The sequence below is a fragment of the Mustela putorius genome, unplaced genomic scaffold (genome assembly GCF_011764305.1).
Source record: "Mustela putorius furo isolate JIRA1106 unplaced genomic scaffold, ASM1176430v1.1 tig00000905_pilon_pilon_pilon, whole genome shotgun sequence".
Lineage (NCBI taxonomy): Eukaryota > Metazoa > Chordata > Mammalia > Carnivora > Mustelidae > Mustela > Mustela putorius.
The window spans coordinates 6,663,783-6,686,410 of record NW_025421511.1 but is presented as its reverse complement, the minus strand read 5'-3'; the positions used below and the strand labels follow the sequence as shown (position 1 = coordinate 6,686,410).

General features: G+C 57.3%; 1 protein-coding gene and 1 long non-coding RNA gene across 6 annotated transcripts in view; both read left to right on the top strand.

Annotated features, from left to right (window-relative positions):
• FBXO25 (F-box protein 25) overlaps positions 1-14,217 on the top strand; it is a 50,764-nt gene extending 36,547 nt beyond the window's left edge. For 2 of the 5 annotated variants that reach the window (XM_045086202.1, XM_013063640.2), the window contains 5 exons: positions 4,578-4,671; positions 5,492-5,676; positions 8,450-8,629; positions 10,364-10,507; positions 13,198-13,420. In XM_045086202.1, the coding sequence (XP_044942137.1) occupies positions 4,578-4,671; positions 5,492-5,676; positions 8,450-8,629; positions 10,364-10,507; positions 13,198-13,287 (693 nt within the window). In that variant the 3' untranslated portion in view covers positions 13,288-13,420. Of the gene's footprint in view, positions 1-4,577; positions 4,672-5,491; positions 5,677-8,449; positions 8,630-10,363; positions 10,508-12,655; positions 12,683-13,197 lie in introns of all 5 variants that reach the window. The other 3 variants (XM_045086199.1, XM_045086201.1, XM_045086200.1) reach the window with 3 other exon arrangements.
• A 1,600-nt stretch (positions 14,218-15,817) lies between these two features.
• On the top strand, positions 15,818-21,467 carry LOC123393626. The gene is made up of 2 exons (XR_006608460.1): positions 15,818-18,800; positions 20,421-21,467. It is a non-coding gene; the product is annotated as an uncharacterized LOC123393626 (long non-coding RNA).
• The last annotated feature ends 1,161 nt before the right edge of the window (positions 21,468-22,628 follow it).

Below are 22,628 nucleotides of genomic sequence, written 5' to 3'. Positions count from 1 at the left end.
TGAGTCCCCCCCATCCCTCCGCAGGCTGCTCCTACCCGGCCCCTCTCCCCCTGCACCCCCTCCCCCCGTGGCCCCGCCTCCCCCGTGGGCGGCCGCTCTTCATTTCCAGGTGTTCTCCAGGAAATGCTCTCTTTTGGAAACAGATGTGCCTGCCTATTTGTATTTTTGTGGGGACGCACAGAATTTTAAGTCCCGGGTAGGACCCTGCCGTGTGTTCTGTGATACCGAGAACGCGGCTGGGACTCCTCCAGACAAGTGCGCTTGTCGTACGTCCTGCGTTTCCCCAGATGCGCACTGTTCATCTTCTGGGGGTGGCAAAGCTGGCTCTTCACTCTCACTCCCTGGGAGCCTGTAACCGGAGCATCTTATGGACGGACAGTTCGGTTTACTTCGGCTTTACTAAAACCCTCGTAGGAACACCTGCTTTCCTCTGCGATGGTAACTTTCCTCTTCAGCTTGTTCTTCCGGTTCGCGTTGGCCTGCGGTGGCCAGCGTCAGAGGCCGTGTCCCCCAGCGTGGGAAGCCGCTCCCTCGCCTACCTGTCGGAACGCGGTGGACACTTTCACGGTGTCGAGTGCAGGGTCCTGGGCCGGATTCTCTCCGGCTCTGTGAAGTGGGAGTGCGCCCTCCGCGATTCAGCCGCAGACACACTCAGCCGTATAGCAAACGTTGGGCAGTCCCCAGGGCTCGTGACCTGCTTGGGGAACAGGTGTAGCGGGGGATGGGACAGTCTGCGACTCTCTAGGCCCCGACTCCTCCTGGGATCCTGTGAGAGGAGTTCGTTAACCCCTCCGCCCTGGGGGGTGAGCCAGTCCTCACCGAGTGGCCGTGTTTGCACGTGGCTGACAGATGGTCACCGAGAGGTGGGTCGTGGGACTGCTGGACGAGTGGGGTTTTCCAAAAGTGCAGTCTTCTGAAAGAGTATTTTAGCAGCTTCCTGACTTGGAAGAACGTTAAATGGTGGAAACCAGATTTCCCTAAGAGATGGTTGAGCAACTGACCAGGAGGATGGAGTCGGTCGGGACTGAGCCGCTCTGGCCCCGTCTTCCCCCCAAGGAAAGGTGCAGTGTGAATGGCCAGGGGGCCACACCCCCGGGATGCCCTGAAAGGCCCACGTCTCGCCTGCAGTTCACACATGAAAAGTTCAGAGTTCGGGGGTTTCACTTAGTCCTTTACTGCTGGGTACTTCGTTCCAACGATTCCATGTAACTGCTGCATTCGAATCATCAGTTTTATATGTTCCTACAAAATATTTCTAAGTACTGAATCTGTGGAGTTGAGTGGCAGTCCCTAAAAGTCTTATGTCCACATGAAGCGTTAAAATGAGAAGCTGGGGTGGCGGGGGGGAAGGGCCTCCCCAGGAGCCTGGGTAAGGCAGGCTCTGTAGATCCCAGGGGGCCACAGGGCTTGGTTCCCAGCTTCTGGAGTGGAGCGAATGCGTGTCCCGTGTCCCCAGCACCCCGTGCCTGCCGCATGGCCCTCACAGCTGGGCGACGCTCTGGCAGGAGGCTGGTGGGACCGAGGGCTGTTTCACTCACAGGCACAGCACCCGCGTTTTGTGCATATTCCGTCTTCCCTGCGGGCCAGAGCACAGTTGTTCACAGATGTTTGGAAGGAGGATGGTTTCAGCTGCGGAAGCCTTGGGATGCCCTCCTGAGTGGAGGGTGCAGGCCACGTCCACGGTGATGACAGGTTCACGGCCGTGTTCAGTGATGGAGACCTTGCTGCTCTTAGTTTTAGGAACTTTCCTTCTTGGGGGGAACAAGTGACCTTCCTAAATGTGTCCTGTGACATCTTGCAGTGGTGGCCTTTCGAGCTCAGTGAAAAGGCTTGTGAGGTTCCCAGTAGTGCGGAGTCAACCTTTACAGGTCTCAGGTGCATGATGGCCGTGTAGGAAGCCTGCTGCCCCAAGCACCGCAGCCAGCCCTGCTGCCCCAAGCACCGCAGCCAGCACAGCAGCTCACTGGGCGCCTGTTGTTCCCAGAGTGAGCAAGCACGGGGGCCCAGTGAGCCACCGTGGACGGGAATTGTCGGGCGGCTCAGGCCAGTGATTTCCTCCCGCTGTGAAATACTCACCGCGAGTTCTGCTGAAGGTACAAACTGACTTGTAGGGCACTCTGAAATAATTAATTTATTACTGGTTATTTTACTGAGTCCACGGTTCCTTCTCTTTTCAAGAAAACTAGGTGTTTAGAAATGGAGAAAGTTATACATTAAATGTTGATAAAAAAATAAACATTTTTAAAATGGAGAAGGTTGGTTCTGTATTTTAAAATGTAGATCCTTCACAAAAAGATGTCTTCTCTGTTCCTTAGCACAAAAAAGATACATTTTTCTTAAATCTCCCTTGTTGTCAGTTCAAGAATTGGCGGTAGGCCGCTACACCTGGTGTTTGCCAAGTCTGCTCCCCAGAAACTTGTTGGGTTACAGCATACTAGAAAGATCTGTCGATTCCCTAAGAACAAGATGTGTTAAAGAGGAAGGACCGAGAAATACGTGTGGGGCCTCACACAGATGCTTGTTTACTTTAGTAGAGAATATATTTACTCTCATGGGATAGTATCGGGAGCGTGTGTGCGTCTAGCGTGCGACTGGACAGGTAGGGCGTTCCCAACAGCGTGTCGGCAGACGTGCCATCTGGGGACATCTTTGTGGCCTGATTTCCTTCCTCAGAGGTTGACGCTTACCTGAGTTTCCTGTTTATAGTTCTGTCACCTTTGGAAGATAGTTTTATGATTTTTGTCTTTTGTTTAAAAATTGTATAGTAGTAAAATCGTATCATATGTAATTCTGAGAAACTCGTATTTCTCATTCAGTATTATCAGAGACGCTAGTTTCCAGTCAAAGGAGACACTCTTCAACTAACTTGATACTTTGACCTCAGTAAGGTTAAATCAGATGCTGTAGCTCTGACGTTTTTGAGTGATACAGCATAAATTGATGGTTATGGTAGATGGCTATTTCCCGGCGTGGGGTGTACCGGAAGTGTGGGCTTTGTCCTTCAGACGGCGGATCAGCGAAGCCCATCGTCCCGAAGCCTGAAGCACCCCTCTTGTGGGTCTGCAGGGACCTGGCCCACCGCTAACAGGCCACACGCCGGTGCCGTCCACAAGACCGCTGCGTGATGAGTAGCCCCGCTGAGGGGTCCGGTAGCCCGTGGAAAATTGCAAGTTGTGTTACAGTATGATTTAAAGGAAATAGCAGCCCTTCCTACTGCCCCTTCTAGAAGTCTGGGAGTAAGACGAGAGTCCTTGGGACAGGGGACAAGCGGGACAAAGCAGGAAGCGGGAGTCCCGACTCACAGATCATCTACTCAAGGTGATCCCCAGATGGGAGGCTCATTTCCAGTGCATTCTGTGTCCCTGTGATGCCCGTTGGCCTCTGAGCACGGGGACAGGGTCCTGGGGCCCGAAGTCTCCTGGGAAACCAGCGCAGACGGCAGGGTCACGGGCTTAGGACGGCTTGTTGGAATGCTCTGTATTACAGAGTTTCAGTTCCATTCCTTTTTTGTTAAATGTGTGAGATTGAGAGACTTAAAAATCACGCTTCTGGAACTTTACATGACTGAAGGCTGAAGCCGGCAGGTGGGGGCAATACATGGGCGAGAAGAGGAGGGGCCGGGAGCAGGCCTGGGCCCGTCTCCAGCCCGTCTCCAGCATGTCCAGCTTGACGTGACCAGAGCTGTGGTCGCCTGTGCCCCGCAGCGCATGTGTCTGCGGTCACTGCCGCAGAGGAAGAGGACTGCTTACGGAAGCATTAGTGGGAGCTCTGTCCCCTCGAGGTCATTGCGTGGTCGTCCTACTTGTAGCATCTGCTGTCTCCTGTGTCCTTGCTCCCTCTGGAAACCGGCGAGGTGAGCAGGAGGGAAGGTGGAGAGTCCGGCGTTCAGGGAGGCAGGAGGCAGGTGCGGTTACCCAGAGCAGAGCAGCAGTGTGGGGGGCTGAACGGGTGTGCCTCCTGGGCCAGGGAGGCCTGGCTCTGGGTTCCCGACAAGTCCTGCTGGTGCAGACAGTGGCTTTCTGGGTAGCGGCATTGGGGTGAGGTGCCTAGGAGGCCCCGCAGAGCAGGTGCGGAAGGGAGTTGGAGCAGGGGTGTGTGAGGGCGCCCGTGACCCCGCCACCTGACATTGCACCGGGGGTGTGGACGGGAAGGCAGACCCCAGCCGGGGCTGCAGGGAATCAGACGTGGGTCCACGTGGGCACCGGGGGTGCTGTGGGGTGGGTGAGGGGCCCGAGAGGAGCCCACACTGGGACGCAGGGCAAGGGATGGGGGGGCAGGGGTAGGCAGAGGAGGAGGGACGACACGGGGGGAGGGGGAGGGGGAGACAGAAGGTCCTCCCAGCCGCCGAGGCCACGGGAGATGGCCCGGTGGTCGTGAGGGGAGCACTGAGGGCAAGGTGCCCAAGGAGAACCTGCCTGAGACAAAGACCTCGTGGACTCTGCCCTTGGAAACAGTGTCCCACCCTCGGAGGCAACGGAATAGCACAGACGTGATAGGTGTGGGGTCTCTGGAGAGGACAAGGCGGCGTGGGGGCTTCTGCTTCCAAACTCAGGAACGCACGTGCTCTCCTCCTCCAGCTCCTGCAGCTGATTGCGAGATCCCAGTTAACGTCCCTGAGCGGCGCGGCGCAGAAGAACTACTTCAGCGTTTTGGACAAAATTGTCCAGAAGGGTAAGAGGTGCCCCACGTGTCTGAGAACAGGAGGAGGTGGGGCTGCCTCTATTCCCCAGGGTGGGTGACGCCGTCGTATCAGGACAGGCTGCTCCCACGGGACGAGGGAGGGTCCCTGGGTTTCAGAGGAGTCTCTCCTGTCCGGCGGCCGGTCGGTCACCTCAGCCGTGCGTCCCCATAAGCAGCGTGGCTGCGTCCTAGTCGCCAGGGCCTCAGGAGAGCCTGTGGCTTTGTGCTTCAGTCTGTCTTGATCAATCCTCAGCCGACAGTAAGAGGGACCTGAGATGCCGCACCGTGAGTTGATGCGTCCGAGTGTCGCGACACTCATGTGTGTGAGCTCCTCGGAACGACGGTAAAGGAGAGCAGACGCGGCTAATTCTAAAGCTGAAATTGCACACCCCCAGAATCACGCTGTCCGGCAATATTTGATGTTCTTTTAAATTCATCCTACTGGCGGGGTCTCAAAAATGATGCCAGTTTGGGGTTGCATTGACATTACATCAGTATCTTTATTGTGGTAAAATGCACACACTCCGAGTTTACCATTTCAGTCGTTTTCAGGCACACAGTTGGGTTGCATGAAGCCTGTTCTCCACCTGCTGCCAGAACATGCCGTGGTACTGCACGGACCCCGTCCCCTTGGAACCCCAGCCCCTCCTTGCTGACCGGGTCCTGCGGGGTCCGTCCCTCAGCGCCAGGCCTCTGGGGTCACACGTTTCCCCTCCTGCAGTGCGTCCGTGCTGCATTCGTCGGTGCCACGGGGATGGGCGCGGCGCCGGGTCTCTGTCACCTCCCCACGGTGTGTGTTGCTGTGTTCCAGTCCTTGACGACCACCAGAACCCCCGGCTCATCAAGGACCTCCTCCAGGACCTGAGCTCCACCCTCTGCATCCTCCTCCGGGGTGTCGGGAAGTCTGTGCTGGTGGGAAACATCAACATCTGGGTCTGCCGTCTGGAGACCGTCCTCCGCTGGCAGCAGCAGCTGCAGGACCTGCAGGTCACTAAGGTACGGGACACGCTGGTCCCAAGTGTGAGGCCTCAGCCCCGCAGGGCACTGGGGAGACTCTTTGTTCCAGGTGCATCGGGGCCAGAGGCCGTGGGGCGGCTTAGACTGCTCGTGGGAAGACAGTGGGGCTGGTCGTCGCGGAGACGGGGACGGGTGACGAGGTGTTGTGGTGATGAGCCTTCCCGGGTAGATGAGATGTTGGAAACGGAAATAGCTGCCAGGAGTCATGGCACCTCGTTCGCCAGCGACCCCCCGCCCCCGATGCAGGGTCCGTGCTTGCCCCCGTCCCCGCTGTCCTCTGGGGTCGTGTGTGGTTCTCGGAGGAGGAGGTGGTGCAGGTGGCCAGCGGGGGTCTGTCGTCAGCAAGGGAGCTCGAGGCTGGGAAGTGCATCATTCAGAGGGAGGTGTGCGTTGAGGTGGGGAGAAGCTGCAGAGCTGGGCCGGCACACGCTCCGGTGAGGAGAGGACAGAGGCCAGGTCTCTCCTCGCCGTGGCCGGCTCTCAGGGCAGAGAAGCCATGGGCTTCCTTTAGGGTCTTCCTGTTGTCGACACCAGCTTGGAGGCAGCACAGACGGAGGGCAGCGGTGGGGACGCCCTCCTGACTGGGGTGCAACCGCACACTCAGAGCTGGCTTCCCTGTGGCCCATCAGGGGGTGATGGTGTTGCCTGCGGTCACGCCGACTCTTCACAGCATAGATGTGGTCCCATGAGCCCGGGCGGGCAGCTGTACAGCTGCTGCAAACCAGGGGCAGAGGGCCTTTTGGGGAAGAGAGCTGTGTGGCCAGATGGGAGGGAGCCTGGATTCAGGGGGTCACTGTGGGCAGGGAGCCTAGCAGCCCCCGGGGCAGGACAGCCAGGACTGTGCGTGCCTTGGGGTCAGGCCAGCTCATGCCCATGAGGGGACTTGGTGTGTGAGTCCTGGGACCTGAGTCTGGGGTCCAGTCCATGGGGACGGACCCCTTGCAGCTGCGGTCCGCTGGCAGGTGCCAAGGACTCCTCAAGGCAGCAGCGGGCAGGCGGCGGGATAGCCCTCTGCGGCCCCTCTCACGCCAGGTCCTCTGTCCTCATCTCCTGGGTACTATAGCCCCGCAAGGCGTGGAGTGAGGACAGATGTGCTTCCACAGGAGTGGGGGTCACCGGGGCTGGTGCACTGGCAATACCTCCCAGAGCTGCGTTCCTTTGCACACGGTGACATGGCTACGGGGTTTGCAGCGCAGAATGGCTCAGCCGGGCAGTGGGGGGCTGAGCTGAAGGCCCTGCGCCTCAACGGACTGTCCGGCTGGCTGCCCATGCCCCTTCCTGTTGGAGTGGTCACAGCCCTCTCTGCAGAAACTGCTGGCGTGGCAGCTGTGTCTTGTGAGCAGTCACCGCGGGCCGGAGACCGGGTTATGGTACTGGGTTCTGGTGCCTCATGCACCCAGGGTTTTTCCTCCCACCTCATTCACCTGGACAAGCCTGAGGGTGTTTGTGAGCTCCTGACGCAGAAGCTTGTCTCCAAAGAAGGAGGCATTTATAGTGAGTCTCGGTAGTTTCTGTCACGGCGTGAAGACCTGGTCAGGAATGAGGCACACGAGTGCTATCTTGGGGCGACCCCGCTGTGCACCAGCCTGCGAGACCCTGAGGTCACAGCTGCTCCATGAGCCCCTTGTCACCTGCTCATGCTGTGCAGCCCGTTGGGGGCGCATGCGCACGTGCCCGTGGCTGGTAGGATCTGAAGTGACAACGTGTGACCACGCTGCATGGTGATGTCCCAGGCGCCGGGCTCTTCCCCAAAGAGGCAGCCAGTGCCGAGGCCTCCACACCCAGGGGCTGCCCCTGAGACATCTTCAGAGATGAGCCCTGACTTGTCACCCTGCTGCGGGCACAGGACACCTCCTCCCGGGTCCCCGCCCACAAAGGGCCGGGAGAGCATTTCTGGAAAAAGACGGCCCCGCTGCGGCGGCAAGGACATGAGAGCGTCGCGGCCGGCCTCTCAGCACCTCCCCGCAGCCCTGCTCTAGTATTGCTCTGTGGGTGTGTGCTTTGTGCGGGGCTGCTGGGGCCACTGGAGAAAACAGAAGCCGGAAGGAAGCCAGCCGGCCTTGGGGCTGACCACTGGGGACAAGGACAGTCACCCAGCCACATCAGAAGCGTGTGGCCCTGGCCAGGTGTGCAGGCATCCCTGAGCCCGCAGGATCTTCGCCGTGAGGGGTCAGAGCCATTGCCCTGTCTCCGTGAGAGGCGGCGTGGGTGCGTGCCCAGCCCACGGCTGCGACACTCGGCTGCCCACGTGTGTGCTCCTCTCCCGCCCGATACCACGACACACGGGTTCTGCACACTGGGTCACGTCCTTTCTTGGGACATAGGCGCAGGCTTGTGGGGGCAGGTGCAGCTCCTGCGTTGGACAGTAGATGCTGGCGGCTGGACTGGCCTCCGTGGCAGATCAGTGACTTGATTTGCTCCATTCTCAGACCCCGCCACCTCTCCACCCCTTGTCCGTGGCACGTCTGACGAGTGAGTCCTGCACTCGGATGGGGTCTGGGGGAGCCGAGGGCACAGACTGGCCTCCGTTCTTTTTCCCGCCTCTCCTCCGGGGTCCTCGTGAGACCAGCCATCTCTCGACACAGGGCCTCAGGGCTCCCATGGCCAAGTGTGAGGGATGGTGACACTTCAGCTGTGTCTCTGGTTGTGTTGTGTTTTGAAGAGCTGCAGTCAGGGACTGTGCGGTGTCCTTGTAGCCTGGTGCTCCTGGGTGTCGCACGCAGTGCAGCCCTATCTGTTTGCACCCCGGCAGGTGAATGACGGCCTCACACTCAGTGACCTCCCTTTGCATATGCTCAACAACATCTTGTACAGATTCTCTGACGGCTGGGACATTGTCACACTGGGCCAGGTGACGCCGACGCTGTCCATGCTCAGTGAGGACAGGCGTCTGTGGAAGAAACTCTGCCAGTACCACTTTGCCGAGAAGCAGGTGAGTGTGGTGGCCTCAGGGCTCCGTGGTGTGGGATGTGTCCCTTGGAGGCTGGCCTGCGCCGTCACCATCCCCAGCGCCTGCACGTGGCTCTCTGAACCTTCCCTCCCTGCTCACTGCGCCCGCAGACCCAGACGTGGGGGCCTGCTCAGGGCACGTCTGCGTGTGACCTTCTGGGCATTGGGTGCACGTACTCGTCACGCGGGGCTCCGTGAGACCCGCACACGCACGGGTCATCTGCTTGGTGCAGGGTGGTGTGGGGCGGGCAGGGCACAGGGCAGCGGCTCCCTGATGCATTTCTTCCCATCAGAGGTGGGTTTGGCTGTGGCCGGGTGGGCGGGTGGAGCCACAGAGTCGTGGACACGTGGCCCCCGGGAGACTGTCCCTCTGAGAGGCTGAGGGGTGGGGTGTCCTTGAGAAAACGGCACCTGTGGCCCTCAGTGTTGTGCACCAGGGTGCAGCGGCCCCACCACGTCTGGGGTTTTCCGGGCGGATGCCCTGGGGAAGTGCGGTCTTGTTTGAGGAGCTCCTGGAGCCGGGAGGAGCCGCGTCCGAGGCCGGAGGAGGATGTGGGCTGGGGGTGCGGGTGCGGCTGAAGCAGAAGCCGGGGCGTGGGGCTGGCTGGTGCAGGGGTCCCCAGCGCTGCCCTGTGAGAGGCCTTGGGGGCAGCAGGCAGAGCCGCGGCCTGGGGCCGGACGGCTGGTGCATGGGGGAGGCCACTCCGTCTCCCGAAGCCGCAGTCCGCCCTCACGCCCTGCAGCGGTTCCTGAGGGACAGACGCCCCGCGCCGAGCCCTGGCCCCACACCAGTCCCTGGTCCACCAAACCTCCCCTCCCCGTGGAACCGCCCTGTGGGCCCCCTGCTCCCCAACCCGGCCGCACGGCGCTCCGTGGCCAGTCAGCAGGCCGCTCCGTGGCCGGACCCGTTTCCGCTGATTGTTGCGCAGCTGGTGGACATCTGGGTCGTTTCTTCCTTGTGGCTTTGATGCATTCTACAGCGGTGAATGCTGGCGTCCACGTTTTCATGTGGACGTGGGTGTGCACCTGAGTGGAAATCCTGGTTCACATGGCACCTGTGTTAAAGTTGGCAGGAGCTGCCACGCTTCTGTCCCCCAGGCTGCACGTCATATATTGCCGGCCACTGAGCCACGGGCTCCGGTGTCCCCACACCCGCACGGTACTCCTGCTTCCTGGGTCAGGTTTGGTTTGTTTTTAAAAGATTCTGTTTATCAGAAAGAGCGCGAGCAGGGCGCAGAGGGAGAAGCAGGCTTCCCGCGGAGCAGGGGGCCCGACGCGGGGCCTGTCTCAGGACCCTGAGGTCATGAGCCGATGGCAGACGCCTAACGACGGAGTCCCCCAGGCACTTTTGTCATGGGTTTTTGTTTTTTTTTTTAATCATGTGCGAGCTAGTGGGTGTGCAGTGGCACCGTGGGGTCCTTGGTGACAGAGTGTGGCACCCAGGCCACCTCTGTGCTGGGTCCTTGGCCCTGTTTTCAGTCAGGTGGTCGTTTCCGTACAGAGATGCAGGTGTCGAGACACCGGGCATGGGACGTGATTTTCCCATAATATGGGTCGTGGGCGTCGCTGCAGACCAGGCTCTTCCCGCCTGCCCTGTGCTGTCCGGTGTGCTCATGCTATGGGGCCCGGGGTTCGCCCCCTCTGCCTCAGTCCACGGGGGTCTGAGTCCACGTCCCGGGGCCCCTGGCGTGGCGCTCAGCAGTGTGTGGTGTGTCAGTTCTGCAGGCACCTGATCGTGTCGGAGAAGGGCCACGTGGAGTGGAAGCTGATGTACTTCGCGCTGCAGAAGCACTACCCGCCGCGGGAGCAGTACGGGGACACGCTGCACTTCTGCCGCCACTGCAGCATCCTCTTCTGGAAGGTAAAGCGGGGTGGCCGGGGGGCTCCACGGGCTCTGCTGCGGGCGTGAGGGGAGTGGGGCTGAGAAAGCGAGCTTGATCTCCCCGGATGTCGGGGTGGGGGACAGAGTCACGGACGTGAGCCGTACAGCATGCGGTTGGAGTTGGAAGTGTCGGGCTGCCATGTGTCTGTCTTTGCTCGGGGGACATTGTCCCCAGGGACAGCCTGTCCTGGGTGGTGCCGGGTTGCTGCCAGCCCTCAGCCCGGGAGAAAGGGGCCAAAGCGTTTGGAGCGGGTGCCCCACACTGGGCCTCCAGCCCTGCGCCTCCGGCACCCCTGCCAGCGCCTCCTCACGGCTCCCCTCCACACCAAGCCCCTGCGGCAGGGAGGTCCCAGCCTGTCAGAGGGACACGTGGTTTTCGTATTTGATCGAAACTGAACCAGCACCTACTGACTCACATTTGGAATCGGAGGACCCAGGCAGGCTAGAAGCCGTCCGCCCCTTGGCTCCCTGCCACACGTCCGGGCTGGGTCTGTCTGCAGCGGGAGGGAAGCTCATGTGCCGGGTCATTTGCTTTCACGCTGGCATGTGTGCCCACGGTCTCCCTGACCACGAATACGCGCGTCCTGAGCTCTCCTGCTCCGTCGACGGCAGGTGAGATCCACGTGTGCACCCGCGTGCGGTGGCCCTCATGCTGCTGGGGGACAGCCGTCGGCTTCTGCCTCGTCAGCACCGACCCTGCTCTTCGCTTTGCCATACGTTTACCTGTAGCTTGTCGGAGGGAGCGTGGGGCAGACGCTGCATTGTTGCAAAGGAGACGAGCCCTGGAGGTTTCTCTCCTCTCCGAGGACGTCTGTGATAGTGTCACTTGTGGTTTCCTCTTACCTGTGGGAGTCGAGAGTGCGGTCCTGTGCAGGGCGTTTCCTCTCTTCCTTTAACTGAGGTTCACTGATGCCGTTTGCACGAGTCACGTGGGATTTTGTTTCCCCATCACTGACGTCCGTTAGTTGGATTCCCACCTCGCGGTGAAAACACGGTACAGGTCCCGTGTTTTGTGGTCACAGCTGTTCTGTAGGACGCGGTTCCTCAAGGGCACAGAGTCTGTGAGCAGGTGTCACGCCTGATGGGTGAGGGAGGCCCAAGTCCGTCTGTGGGGAAGCCTGCATCACCCAGGGCACGAGGGAGGCTTGTGTGCACCCCACACCCTGCAGGTGCTCGTGGACGCAGACAGAGGAGCGTGGCTCCTGCATCCCAGCTTCTGAGGGTCAGGGCCCCCGACACAGACCCATCGTGGTGACCTCATGGGGCCGTGGGGGTAGGTCCCGGAGTGGGATCTGGGCTCGGCCTCAGGAGGGAAGGCACCCTCCCTCCGTGGTTACACAGGCGGCTCTGTGCCTCCTCCCGTCCGTTCTGCAACCGGATTTCTATGTCACTGAGCTTCCCGGAACTGTGGTGCAGGTGATGTGGGGGGTCACTGCGCAGCCAGACAGAAGGAGTCCTGTGGGAGGCCAGGACCAGGGTCAGGGCTGTGTCGCCACCAGAGTGGACGCTGCAGGTCTGGGGCTCCGGGCGGGACCAGGCGGGGTCAGGACAGGTCTGCGCCCACGTGCGGGAGCAGATCCCCCAGGTGGCCTGCGCACGGTGCCCACAGGACGCACGGTGGCGGGCACGCAAGGGGCAGTGGGCGGGTGGCTGGGTAGCGTGTGGGGAGGTCGGCAGGCTGCTCAGTGGGGCCCGGACAGAGCACGAGGGAGCAGGAGCAACACTGAGGTGGACAGCAGGCATTCGGCAAAGCAGGTGCTGGGCTGCGCGGGAGACTAGACGGCTTCCCCAGACACGGCCCAGGCGTCTTCGGTACGAGCCGGGAGACCGCAGCCTCGCACTGCCTGTGCCGTGGGGAGTCTGCGGTTGGGGTTGCAGCCCGGCCCGCGTTCAGCCCAGAGTCCGAGGCAAGGGGAGTGTCGGTCCGGCCTCAGGACGGATGGGTCCTGGTGGTCGTGCGCTGGCTCCAAGAATGTTCCCACCGCCCGCCTCAGCACGGGCGGCTCCAGCCGAGTTTGCAGATCCCGTCCACACGCGCTCGCGGTCTGCTCTCTCGCTAACGTCGCTTTCCCTTTCTCTCTCTCCCTTCCCCGCACTCCTCCTGGTGCTTTCTCCACGACCTCAAAGGACTGCCGCCTTGCTTTGTTGTTCAAGGTACCTCCGTGCTAGACCAGGCCTCGTGTCGCGTCCACGCATGCTCCCCGGCCGGCCAGAGCCGCCCCCCTGAGCCGCTTGCGGGATGTCCTTGGGGCCAGTGCGTCAGGGGCAGGCTCAGTCTGAGGGGGACTGGGACACGTGTCCGTGAGCTTTCGTTGAGGCCCGGGGCCACATGGCAGGTGCCTCGACCTGGCGTGGCCTCCAGCTGCCCCCGGTCTCTGCTCTCTAGTTTGTCAGTCTGTGGAGCGCCTGTTTCTTTAGTCGTTGCTCCTGTGAAACAGGATCCCGGTCTCCCGCGGAGTGCGAGCTCCGGGGGCGCCCTGCTGTTGGAGCGCGCGTTTCGGGGCCAGGCCAGGGAGGCAGAGAACCCCCGGCCCCGGCCCTCTAGCTTGGCCCACCTGCCTCTGCTCACAAACCCCCATGCCCATCTGCCCTTGTAACGCGGGTCCGTGTCCTCCACACGGCGCCGTGGCCTCGGTGCTCCGTGGTGACCCCTCTGCCTCCTCCCGCAGGACTCGGGGCACCCCTGCACCGCCGCCGACCCCGACAGCTGCTTCATGCCCGTGTCCCCACAGCACTTCATCGACCTGTTCAAGTTCTGAAGGCAGAAGGGGTTCTCCGTGCTGTGCTGTCACCAGGGAGCTACAGGAGCCTGGAGAACGCGCCCCCCCCACCCCCGCATGGACAGGCCACAGGGCGTTGGTTTGTTCTGAAGGGGGATCAGGGATCCCAAGCAAAATCATTTCACTTTCTCTAAAATCCTCTTCGTTTAAGTCTGTGAAGGTTTGCAACGTTGTGTATTTATTACTATGGCTCAGTAAGGTCCTGGGTTAGTAGCACCACGTTCTGTGCCACACTGACACGTACGGCTGCTACTGTGCTTAACGGTCAGATCATGGTTTCCTGATTTCGTAGTAATTAGGGGCAGGGGACAGAACGGGCTGTTGTAAATACGGGATACAGAATATTTATTTTTCTTAATATGTATTTAACTGCACTGGTTGTGTCCAAGTGAGTCCTCACTGATGGAAGTGAGCCCAGCGCAGCGTGTGGTACCGTTGTGTTCGTGGTCAGTCTGTGGTCAGTTTGTGGCCAGCCACGGTGCGGGTGGTGGGACCGCCCGGTGCAGCCGCGCCTGCACTGTCCTGGAAGTGCTTTCCTAGACAAAGTAATAAATTGTCTTTATTTACTCTTCTGACTTCCTCGGTTTTACACCTTCCTGAAAAAGTAGTGTCCGTGGTTTTGATATCGTTGATTGAAACCTTTAAAAGATTGTTTTATTTTTAAAATACTGCATGTCTATTTTGGATATTTGGGGGATTATGTTATGAAAGAATCCACAAGTCACCCGGGACCTTGTCCCCCGAGACCCTGCTCCCGCCACATAGATGAGCACCCCCCCGGCGCTGTGGGAGAGCGGTGGGCGCCCCCGCAGATCATCTCTCCTTCCTGCCCTAAGTTTTTCCTCTTCTAAGCATATAAATGGTTTGTGGTTTCGCGTCTTTGTAAATAAAGATTCTGGATTTTCAGTATCACTGTCTGTGCTGACCTGGTGCTGAGGGCCCGGGACGTGGCGTGGAGCCCGGGACGTCTGTGGGTCGCAGGAGGGGCTTTTCCTGTTGACCCTTCCCGGGTTCTGCTGGCTGTGCACTGTCACAGGAGGCAGGGTGTCACTGACACAGTCACCTCCACTGCGCACGGAGGAACTGGGATGGGCAGGCTGTCAGCAGCTCGTGTGCAGCTCTCCGGCCTCTTGAGACGGAGGAGGAGCAGAGCCCAGGCATGGCATCACGTGTTGGAGGATGTGCCCAGACGGCCCCTGTGAACGGGGGCAGTTAGGATTTTCCCAGGCAGCGACACATGGAGCACCTGAGCTCCCCGAAGAAGGCTGCTGCGGGGTCCCTCCCCCGGTGCTCTTGGCCGAAGTGAGGGACAAGGTGTGTCCACATTTCTTTGTATGATCGACCATGGGTTTTTGTTTTGGGTAAGTTGCCTAACGTGTGTCTTTTGCCGGTTTTCAGTGTTGGTCGTTTTTGGTGTTGATTTCTTCTTAAAAAGACGTTAAAGTTTGAGCTCTTATCCCCCAGACGTGTCGGTAGCACAGAGGGGAGCACAGCCGCTGCGCTCTGCTAGCCCGTCCGGGTGGTCCATGGGAGGCCCGGCCGAGCTGCGGACAGTGGCAGCTTTCTCAGCGGCCTTGGGGAAGAGACGGCGGGAGCAGAGGCCACAGGCTGAGCAGAAGGCAGACGGCATCCAGGCAGCCATCAGTCACGTGCAGGAGGGGGTGCGACGCAGAATTGTCCCGAACTACACGCTGGAATGGTGCTTTGAATGCGGGTGTGTTAGGGGACACTGTGAGCTGGAGACCCCACAGCATATCTCCTGTGCCTTCAGCCCGAGAGGGCCAGGCTGAGGCATCCGGTTTTGCCTGACGTGGGACACGCACCTGGTGGGCCTCAGCAGGCACCGCCAGCCAGGAAGGCCGTCCAGACGCAGCCTTGCCCCTTGCGTGGCACAAAAAGCGGTTTCTCACCCAGTGTATGGCCACAGAGGACAGAGAGGGCCTCTAGCCCCTCACCACGCGCCCCTGTTGATGGTTCAGGTCTCTGTACGAGGAACTAGGTCTGCTGTAGGACACTTACCGTCTGACTGCCAAGAGCCTGTGCCGTAAGTGCTGTCCTTCGACCCCAAGGCCCCCCGTAAAATGTTGGTATTTGTGTCCTGTGACCTGCTGAGCTCAGACCGGTGGTCGCTGTGCAGGCTCCCACGTTGTCCACACGCAGCTGGAGTCCGGGCACCCTGTCGGCCTGGGCTGGGGCCTGTGGTGCCACGCCAGCCACAGACGTGGGTCGTGCTTCCCGCTGATGGAAGGCTTTGTCTTTCCTCGTGAGTGCGAGGGTGCCGTGTGCTTCCTGTAGACGCCTTTATCAGGTTGGGGCTTAACCTTCTAGTCGTACCTTCGTGAAGATTTTTTTTAATCATAAAAGAGTGTTGGGGGGCCTGGGTGGCTCAGTGGGTTAAGCCGCTGCCTTCGGCTCAGGTCATGATCTCGGGGTCCTGGGATCGAGTCCCACATCGGGCTCTCTGCTCTCTGCTCTCTCTCTCTGCCTGCCTCTCCATCTACTTGTGATTTCTCTCTGTCAAATGAATAAATTAAAAAAAAAAAATCCTTATTTAAAAAAAAAAAAAAGAGTGTTGGATTTAGTCATGCGTTTCTGCGTCTGTTGAGATCACGCGGCTTCATCCTATATCCAGCTTGTGTGCTACGAAGCATGGATTGATTTTTGTTCCTTTAAGAGGTCATTTTTAAGTGACCTCCACACCCACTGTGGGGCAGAGACTCACAATCCCGATGTCAGGGGTTGTGCGCTGACTGACGGAGCCTGCCACAGGCCCCACATTGGCTGCTTTTTGCGCATGGGACCATCCTTGCCTTCTGGGCTGAAATCCCACGAGGTGGTCGTGCTAAACTGTCCTTTTCGGACCGACTTGCTGATTTGGGTTCGCTGGTACCACACAGGCTTTTTCATAGGGGATCTCAGTCTGAATTTCTTGGGTTGTCTTCGTCCTGTTGTGGTGTCAGGGTGAGGACGTCCTGGCAGACTTAGGATGAGCTCGCCTTGGCAGTGGTCGCTCGGCTGTTTGAGGGCAGAGTGTGAGCGGGACCCCGTGTTACTCTGCTTCAGACGCTCCGTCGACCTTCAGGGCTTGTGCTTCTGGACAAGCAGCTTCCTTCTTGGAAGATCCTTTCTCTCTCAGAGGCAAAGGCCCCCCACGACAGCCCGCCGTCACACAGACTCTGCTGCTTGCCCCACAGTGACCAACAGGAGGGCGTGCTGTCCTCTGGAAACCAGTCTGAAGAGGCAGAAGATCCCGTGTTTATGAAATACAACTTGAATTCCTCCGTGAACCGTGTGCCGGTGCATGCTTGACCCCACCCTCCACCCTTGGTCCTGCCTCGTGTGTCAGACGCTGCCTAGTGAGAGGCCCGACAGCTTGCACAGGGTACCGGGAAGGCCATTAGGATCTGCCTGTCCTGGGCGCTCACCTGTCCCCATTTGACACTAACTTCCCGGCTCTCGCCCTCGGCTCCCGCTGCCTCCTGTTGCAGTGGGGAATCTGACTACCCTGGCTGCAGGATGTCCCCAGAATCATCTGGTACTTGGCCTTTTGTGACCGGCTTGGTTCACTGAAAGTCATTCCTCAGGGTCCATGCACGCTGTGGCCCGTCTCAGGATTTCCTGACTCCTTGGGGCTGAGCCGTGTTCTGTTGCACGGGCGGACCGCAGTTCGTCTGTGGAGACGCTGCTCTGAACGCGGGTGTGCCCGTATCTCTCCGAGATTCTGCTTCCCCTTCCGTTGGATAAACACCCAGAAGCAGAATCGGTGCATCAGATGCTAATTCCGTGCTGCTCTTATTTCTAGCAGATCCTGAACGACGTTCCACAGACGCCGCAGTCTGCATTCCGGCAGCAGCGCGGTGCCGGTCTCTCTCCACGTTCTCGCCAACACTTTTTCTGGGGCGGTCACCATACAGGGACCATTCTGACAGGCGCGAGGTGGTGTCTCCTGCGGGTCTGGGTTTCTGTCCCCTTGGTGATTAGTGGTCTGGAGCCCCTTCTCGTGTCTGTCTGACGTATTCGAGGTCTGTTCAAGTCCTGTGCCCATTCTGTTGTGTGTTTTTACTGTTGCAGGAGTTTCCTGTATGTTCTAGACACTAACTCCTCACAGGCTTATGCGTGGAAGATGTGCTCTCCTGTTGTGCAGGTCGCCTGTTGTTCCTTGACGCACGCAGGTATCAGTTTGATGGAGCCCGTTTCCCTTTCTCCCAGCATTGGCCGACCTTTTCATCTCTTGAGAGATCATTGACAAACCTAAGGTCGTGAAACTTTCCGCTTTTGCCCAGAACTTTTACAGTTTTATTTAGCTTTTACGTTTAGGCCTTTGGACCACTGAAGTCATACTTGTGTATGGTGTAAGGTAAGGCCCCACTTCATTCCTCACGTGTGGACGTCCAGTTTTCTCATCACCATTTGCTGAAAACACTGCCCTTTCCCCCACTGAATGGTGTTGGCACCTTTGTTGAAAATCATGATTGTGTATGTGATAGTGTTTCCGAGCTGTCTCGTCCCATTGGTCTGTGGGTCTCTGTATGTTCTTACGCTAGGACAAAACTATTTTCATTACTGTAGCTTCATAGTGAGTTCTGAAATCAGGATATATGAGTCCTCTAACTTGATTCTTTTTTAGGATTGTTTTGGCTATTTGAGATCCCTTGAAAGTCCTTATAAATTTTAGGACTTTTTCTATTTCTGCAAAAACTGCTAGATTTTGATGAGTGCATTTAATCTGCAGATCACCTTGGGTGATGTCATCATAAGTCACACAGCCACAGGCACGGTGGGTTTTTCCATTTGTCTGTGTCTGCTCTGATGGCTTTGAGCCACGTTCTAGTTCTCAGTGTACAGTAATTCAGCCTCTGTGGCTGAGTTTATTCCCAACTATTTTATTCATTGTTGCTGTCGTAAATGAGATTTTCTCAATTTCCCTTTGCAGTTTCTCTTTGTTCAGGTATAAAAACACAGCTGTTGTTTTTATATTGATTTTGTGTCCTGCAACTTTCCTAAGCATGCCTATTCTACTTTTTGGTGGTGGCTTTTGGTTTTCTTGGAATTTTTTTTGGGGGGGGGAGGGGTAGAACCTTCAGGGTTCTCTGCAAATAAAATCGTATCATTCATAAGTTTCATAGTTTTCTTGCCTAATTGCTGTGACGATGCGTATGTAGTAGGAGTGGGGAGAGTGGACTTTCTCATCTCGTTCCTGACCTTAGAGAAGACGCTCAGTCTCTTCTCACCAAGTAGGAGCTTAGCTGTGGCCTTTTTCTATCCCTTAGTAAGTCAGGGCAGGTTTTCTGTTCTGAGTTAGTGTTTTTGTTTTTTATCAAATGCTTTTTTCTGCATCAATGAAAATAATGTTTTCCTTTTCATTCTATTAATGCATGTAGTGAATTATCACTTGGTGGATTTTATCCTTTATTGAAAGTGGAGGATTGATGTCTCTCCTGCTATCCTGGAGCTGCCTGTTTCCTCTTTCATTCTGTCACTGCTCACTGCAGGTATGTTTGTAATTACCAGATTTTCTTGATGAATTCCCAACTGTTTTTTATTTAAACTTGAAGATGAAATTCTAGGATGTCTGGGATTCACTGTAATATCATAGCTCAGTCAGGAGTGCCTATATGAGACAAAATTGGATCATTGCTGAGGCCAGGAGGGTCGTTCACCCAGGAGTTCATAGCAGGACTCAGCAGACCTGCTCTGTGAACACGCGGGGCCTTGTGGGCCGCGCGTCCCTCCTCCACGCACTCAGCAAAACAGGACAGCAAGCAGCCTGTGCGCGAGTGCGCGCTGTGTTCAGTCAGACTTACCCGCCACCAACATGCGTTTCATACACTTTCCATGTATCATGATACAGGAGTAAGTTTTCTCACCATTTAAAAATGTAAAAATAGCGGGACGCCTGGGTGGCTCAGTTGGTTGGACGACTGCCTTCGGCTCAGGTCATGATCCCGGAGTCCCGGGATTGAGTCCCAGATCGGGCTCTCTGCTCCATGGGGAGTCTGTTTCGCTCTCTGACCTTCTCCTCACTCATGCTCTCTCTCACTGTCTCTCTCTCAAATAAATAAATAAAATCTTTAAAAAAAAAAAATGTAAAAATAGGGACGCCTGGGTAGCTCAGTTGGTTAAGCAGCTGCCTTCAGCTCAGGTCATCCCAGTGTCATGGGATCGAGTCCCACATCGGGCTCCGTGCTCCGCAGGGAGCCTGCTTCTCCCTCTGCCTCTGTCTGCCTGTGCTCGCTCTCGCTCGCTCTCTCTCTGACAAATAAATAAATAAAACCTTAAAAAAGTAAAAATAATTCTTATGGGCCATGAAAAACCAGTTGGTGGCCCAGATTTGGCTAGCAGGCCATAGTTTTGCCATTACTTACATATTTCTTTTCTTTTATATGTTTGACACTTAACATTTTATTTTTAAAATAACTGTTCTCTTTCTCTTTATTAAAAAGTAATAGATGGGGCACCTGGGTGGCTCAGTGGGTTAAAGCCTCTGCCTTCAGCTCAGGTCCTGATCCCAGAGTCCTGGGATCGAGCCCCACATCGGGCTCTCTGCTTTGTGGGGAGCCTGTTTCCCCCTCTCTCTCTGCCTGCCGCTCTGCCTGCTTGTGATCTGTCTGTCAAATAAATAAATAAAATCTTAAAAAAAAAAGTAATAAATGTTCATTGTAAAAAGCTTTTTTAATTTTTTTTCCATTTTGTTAAAGATTTTATTTATTCCTTTGATGGAGAGAGACACAGCAAGAGAGGGAGCACAAGCACGGGAAGTGGGAGAGGGAGAAGCAGACTCCTTGCTGAGCAGGGAGCCTGATGCGGGGCCCGATCCCTGGGATCACAACCTGGGCCGAAGGCAGACCCTTCACCACCGAGCCACCCGGACGCCCCTGTAAAAAGCTTTTTTAAAAAGTACATAGAAAAATTTAAATGCTACCCATGATTCTTTCTGAGGTAATTATTCACATTTAGATAGATTTCCCCAATATTTCATATGACTTTCGAAGCCACCTAAGCTCTGAACCAAAAAGGGAAAGAAACAGGAGGCAGTGACGCCGTTGCGGACACGTGGAGTTGTGCGTGGAGCTGTGCGTTCCTGACGGGGCTTCTCCTTGTTGGTTCCTTAGGAAAGCGGGGCTCCTCGCGGGCAGCTTCTCCGTGCCCAGCTTTGAAGACTCCTTACGGAACAGAAGCTCTTGGCATCTCTGAGCTCTTGGCGTCTCCGGCTCCCCTCCGGCACCAGCCCTGAAGCCTCCAGGGAGGAGACTTCTGAAATTCTAGTTTCCAAAGGAGAACAAGCTTCACTTCTCAACGCCCTGAGTGAGTGGTATTTCCCTCAGCCCTCCCACTTCAGACTCATTCAGCTCTCTTGAAAAGTTAAATTGTCTAAACTTTGTACTTTTTAAAATCTTGTCAATATTTTCCTAAAACCCCAACACTAATTTTGACTTACTAAGGAAATGACATTCAGTGGAAGTCATCCCAGAGAGACCAGTCCTGGGGACTCCTGGGGAAAGCTGAAATTCTATCCAGCCTGTCTCCCCCGAAGACAGTGTCTCACCCGCAGTTCTGAAAACCACGTTGATGACACACATTCTTCCACCCAAGGTGCCAGGCTTGGTGTGTTCTAAGCGTAGCTGCTGCCGGACACACGGGAGAGACTGTGGCCTGCGAGGCAGAGGTTTTACGGGCCTCGCAGTGCGATCAGAACCCCAGGACGTTCTCGCACAGACCGTGCAGGGGGCACCGACGGGGGGGGGTGTGCGATCCGTCAGAAGCCGCGGCAGCGGAGAAACGGAGAAACACGGCAGGCGTGCTGATGCCGGAGCCACCCTGGGGGTGCTGTGTTGGCAGGAAGCAGGGTTCCCAAGGCCCCAGCAGGGCCCAGCAGCCTTCAGCCCCGCCTGCAGTGCCGCGAGGACAGCCCCCTGACGTACCGCACTGGACACGGACGCCGTGTCGCGGGGGCCCGACGTAGCTTATGCGCCATATCCTGGTTTTGAGGAAAAGGTTACGAGGAGCTAGATGGACATTGTCAGCCAGCTGGGGAAGTCCGTGTTTGTGTGGGTGTCTGTAGACTGCCGGTGAGGAGCGCATGCTGGTAGCGTAAATTTAGGGTTGAAATGTCACGATGTTTGTAGCTTAAACACTTAAAGAAACCTGATTTTGAAACAGCCCAGCCAGCTACTGAGGGAGCCACTGTCGGACTGCACATCACCAAAGGTGACGGGAGAAGGGCGGTGTGGGTGCTGCGAACCTTCCGGGTGGTCTCTGATAGCCCGGACCCTCACGCCAAAGCCAGCCCTGCGGCCACTGGGGCCCCTCCTGCCACGGCCCCAGAGGCCTGACCACTGCCCACCCTCCATAGGCCATGGGCATTCTGTTCTCTCCTGCCCGCACGGGATGTGGGTTATCTGGACGACGTCCCTGTGACTCTCCCCCACCGCAGCTGACAGTCACGCCGCTGGCCGGGTTCCCTGTGCTTGGTGGCTGCAGGCATCAGCCGTGTCAGCTGGGGGGGGGGTTCTGTCCACCCACACGCCACAGATCCCATGGCCCCGGGGAACCTGACCAGCACAGACTGCCCTCAGCTCTGGTTTCTGGGAAGGTGGAGGCACGGGGGCCACGGCAGGGCAGGGTGGGGGACAGACCTGTGAACGCCTTGTACGTAGTAGGACCCCGAGGACAGGACTGGAGCGCAGGGCCGCCCCCCCGACGTACCTGCACCCCCAGATCCCCAGATAGCAGAGCTCCACTGGCTGCAGGGAGTGTGTACCCGTCTCCTCTGGAACAGGCCACTGTTCCTCGCGGACTTTCCTCTAAGAGATGGTGATGAAGTAAAACTGCTGTTGCTGGGACGCTCGCGGCTTCTCCACTGTGTGCGGCTCTCAGTGCCGGACCCCAAAGTCCGCTCAGAGCACGGGCACGCCGCTGGCTCCCCACAGACTGGCCACAGTGGAAGCCGGTGGCTCCACTGCTCGGATATGCAAAAGGTACGTCCTGGACACTTTGTCTCCTTGTGTTGTTTGCATTTTAAAATGAGGGTTAAGGTATCAAGAAAAGTGCCATCAGCTTTCAGTGACTAAAGCCACTGCGAGCACTCGCCTTAAAGTCGATGCCGAGGACCACGCAGACGAGTAACGGAAGAGGAAATGAATGGTACTTTTATTTTTTTAAAACTTCAGCTGAGAATGAATTCTACTTTCTTCCCTTACAAAATAAGCAAAATAAGCAACAGTAGAAGGAGCACAGACCACTGGCCCTTTACACAGTGATGTCATGTGTTCACAGAAGGCAGACAAAAACCCCAAAACCACATTCTCTCACTAACCCGT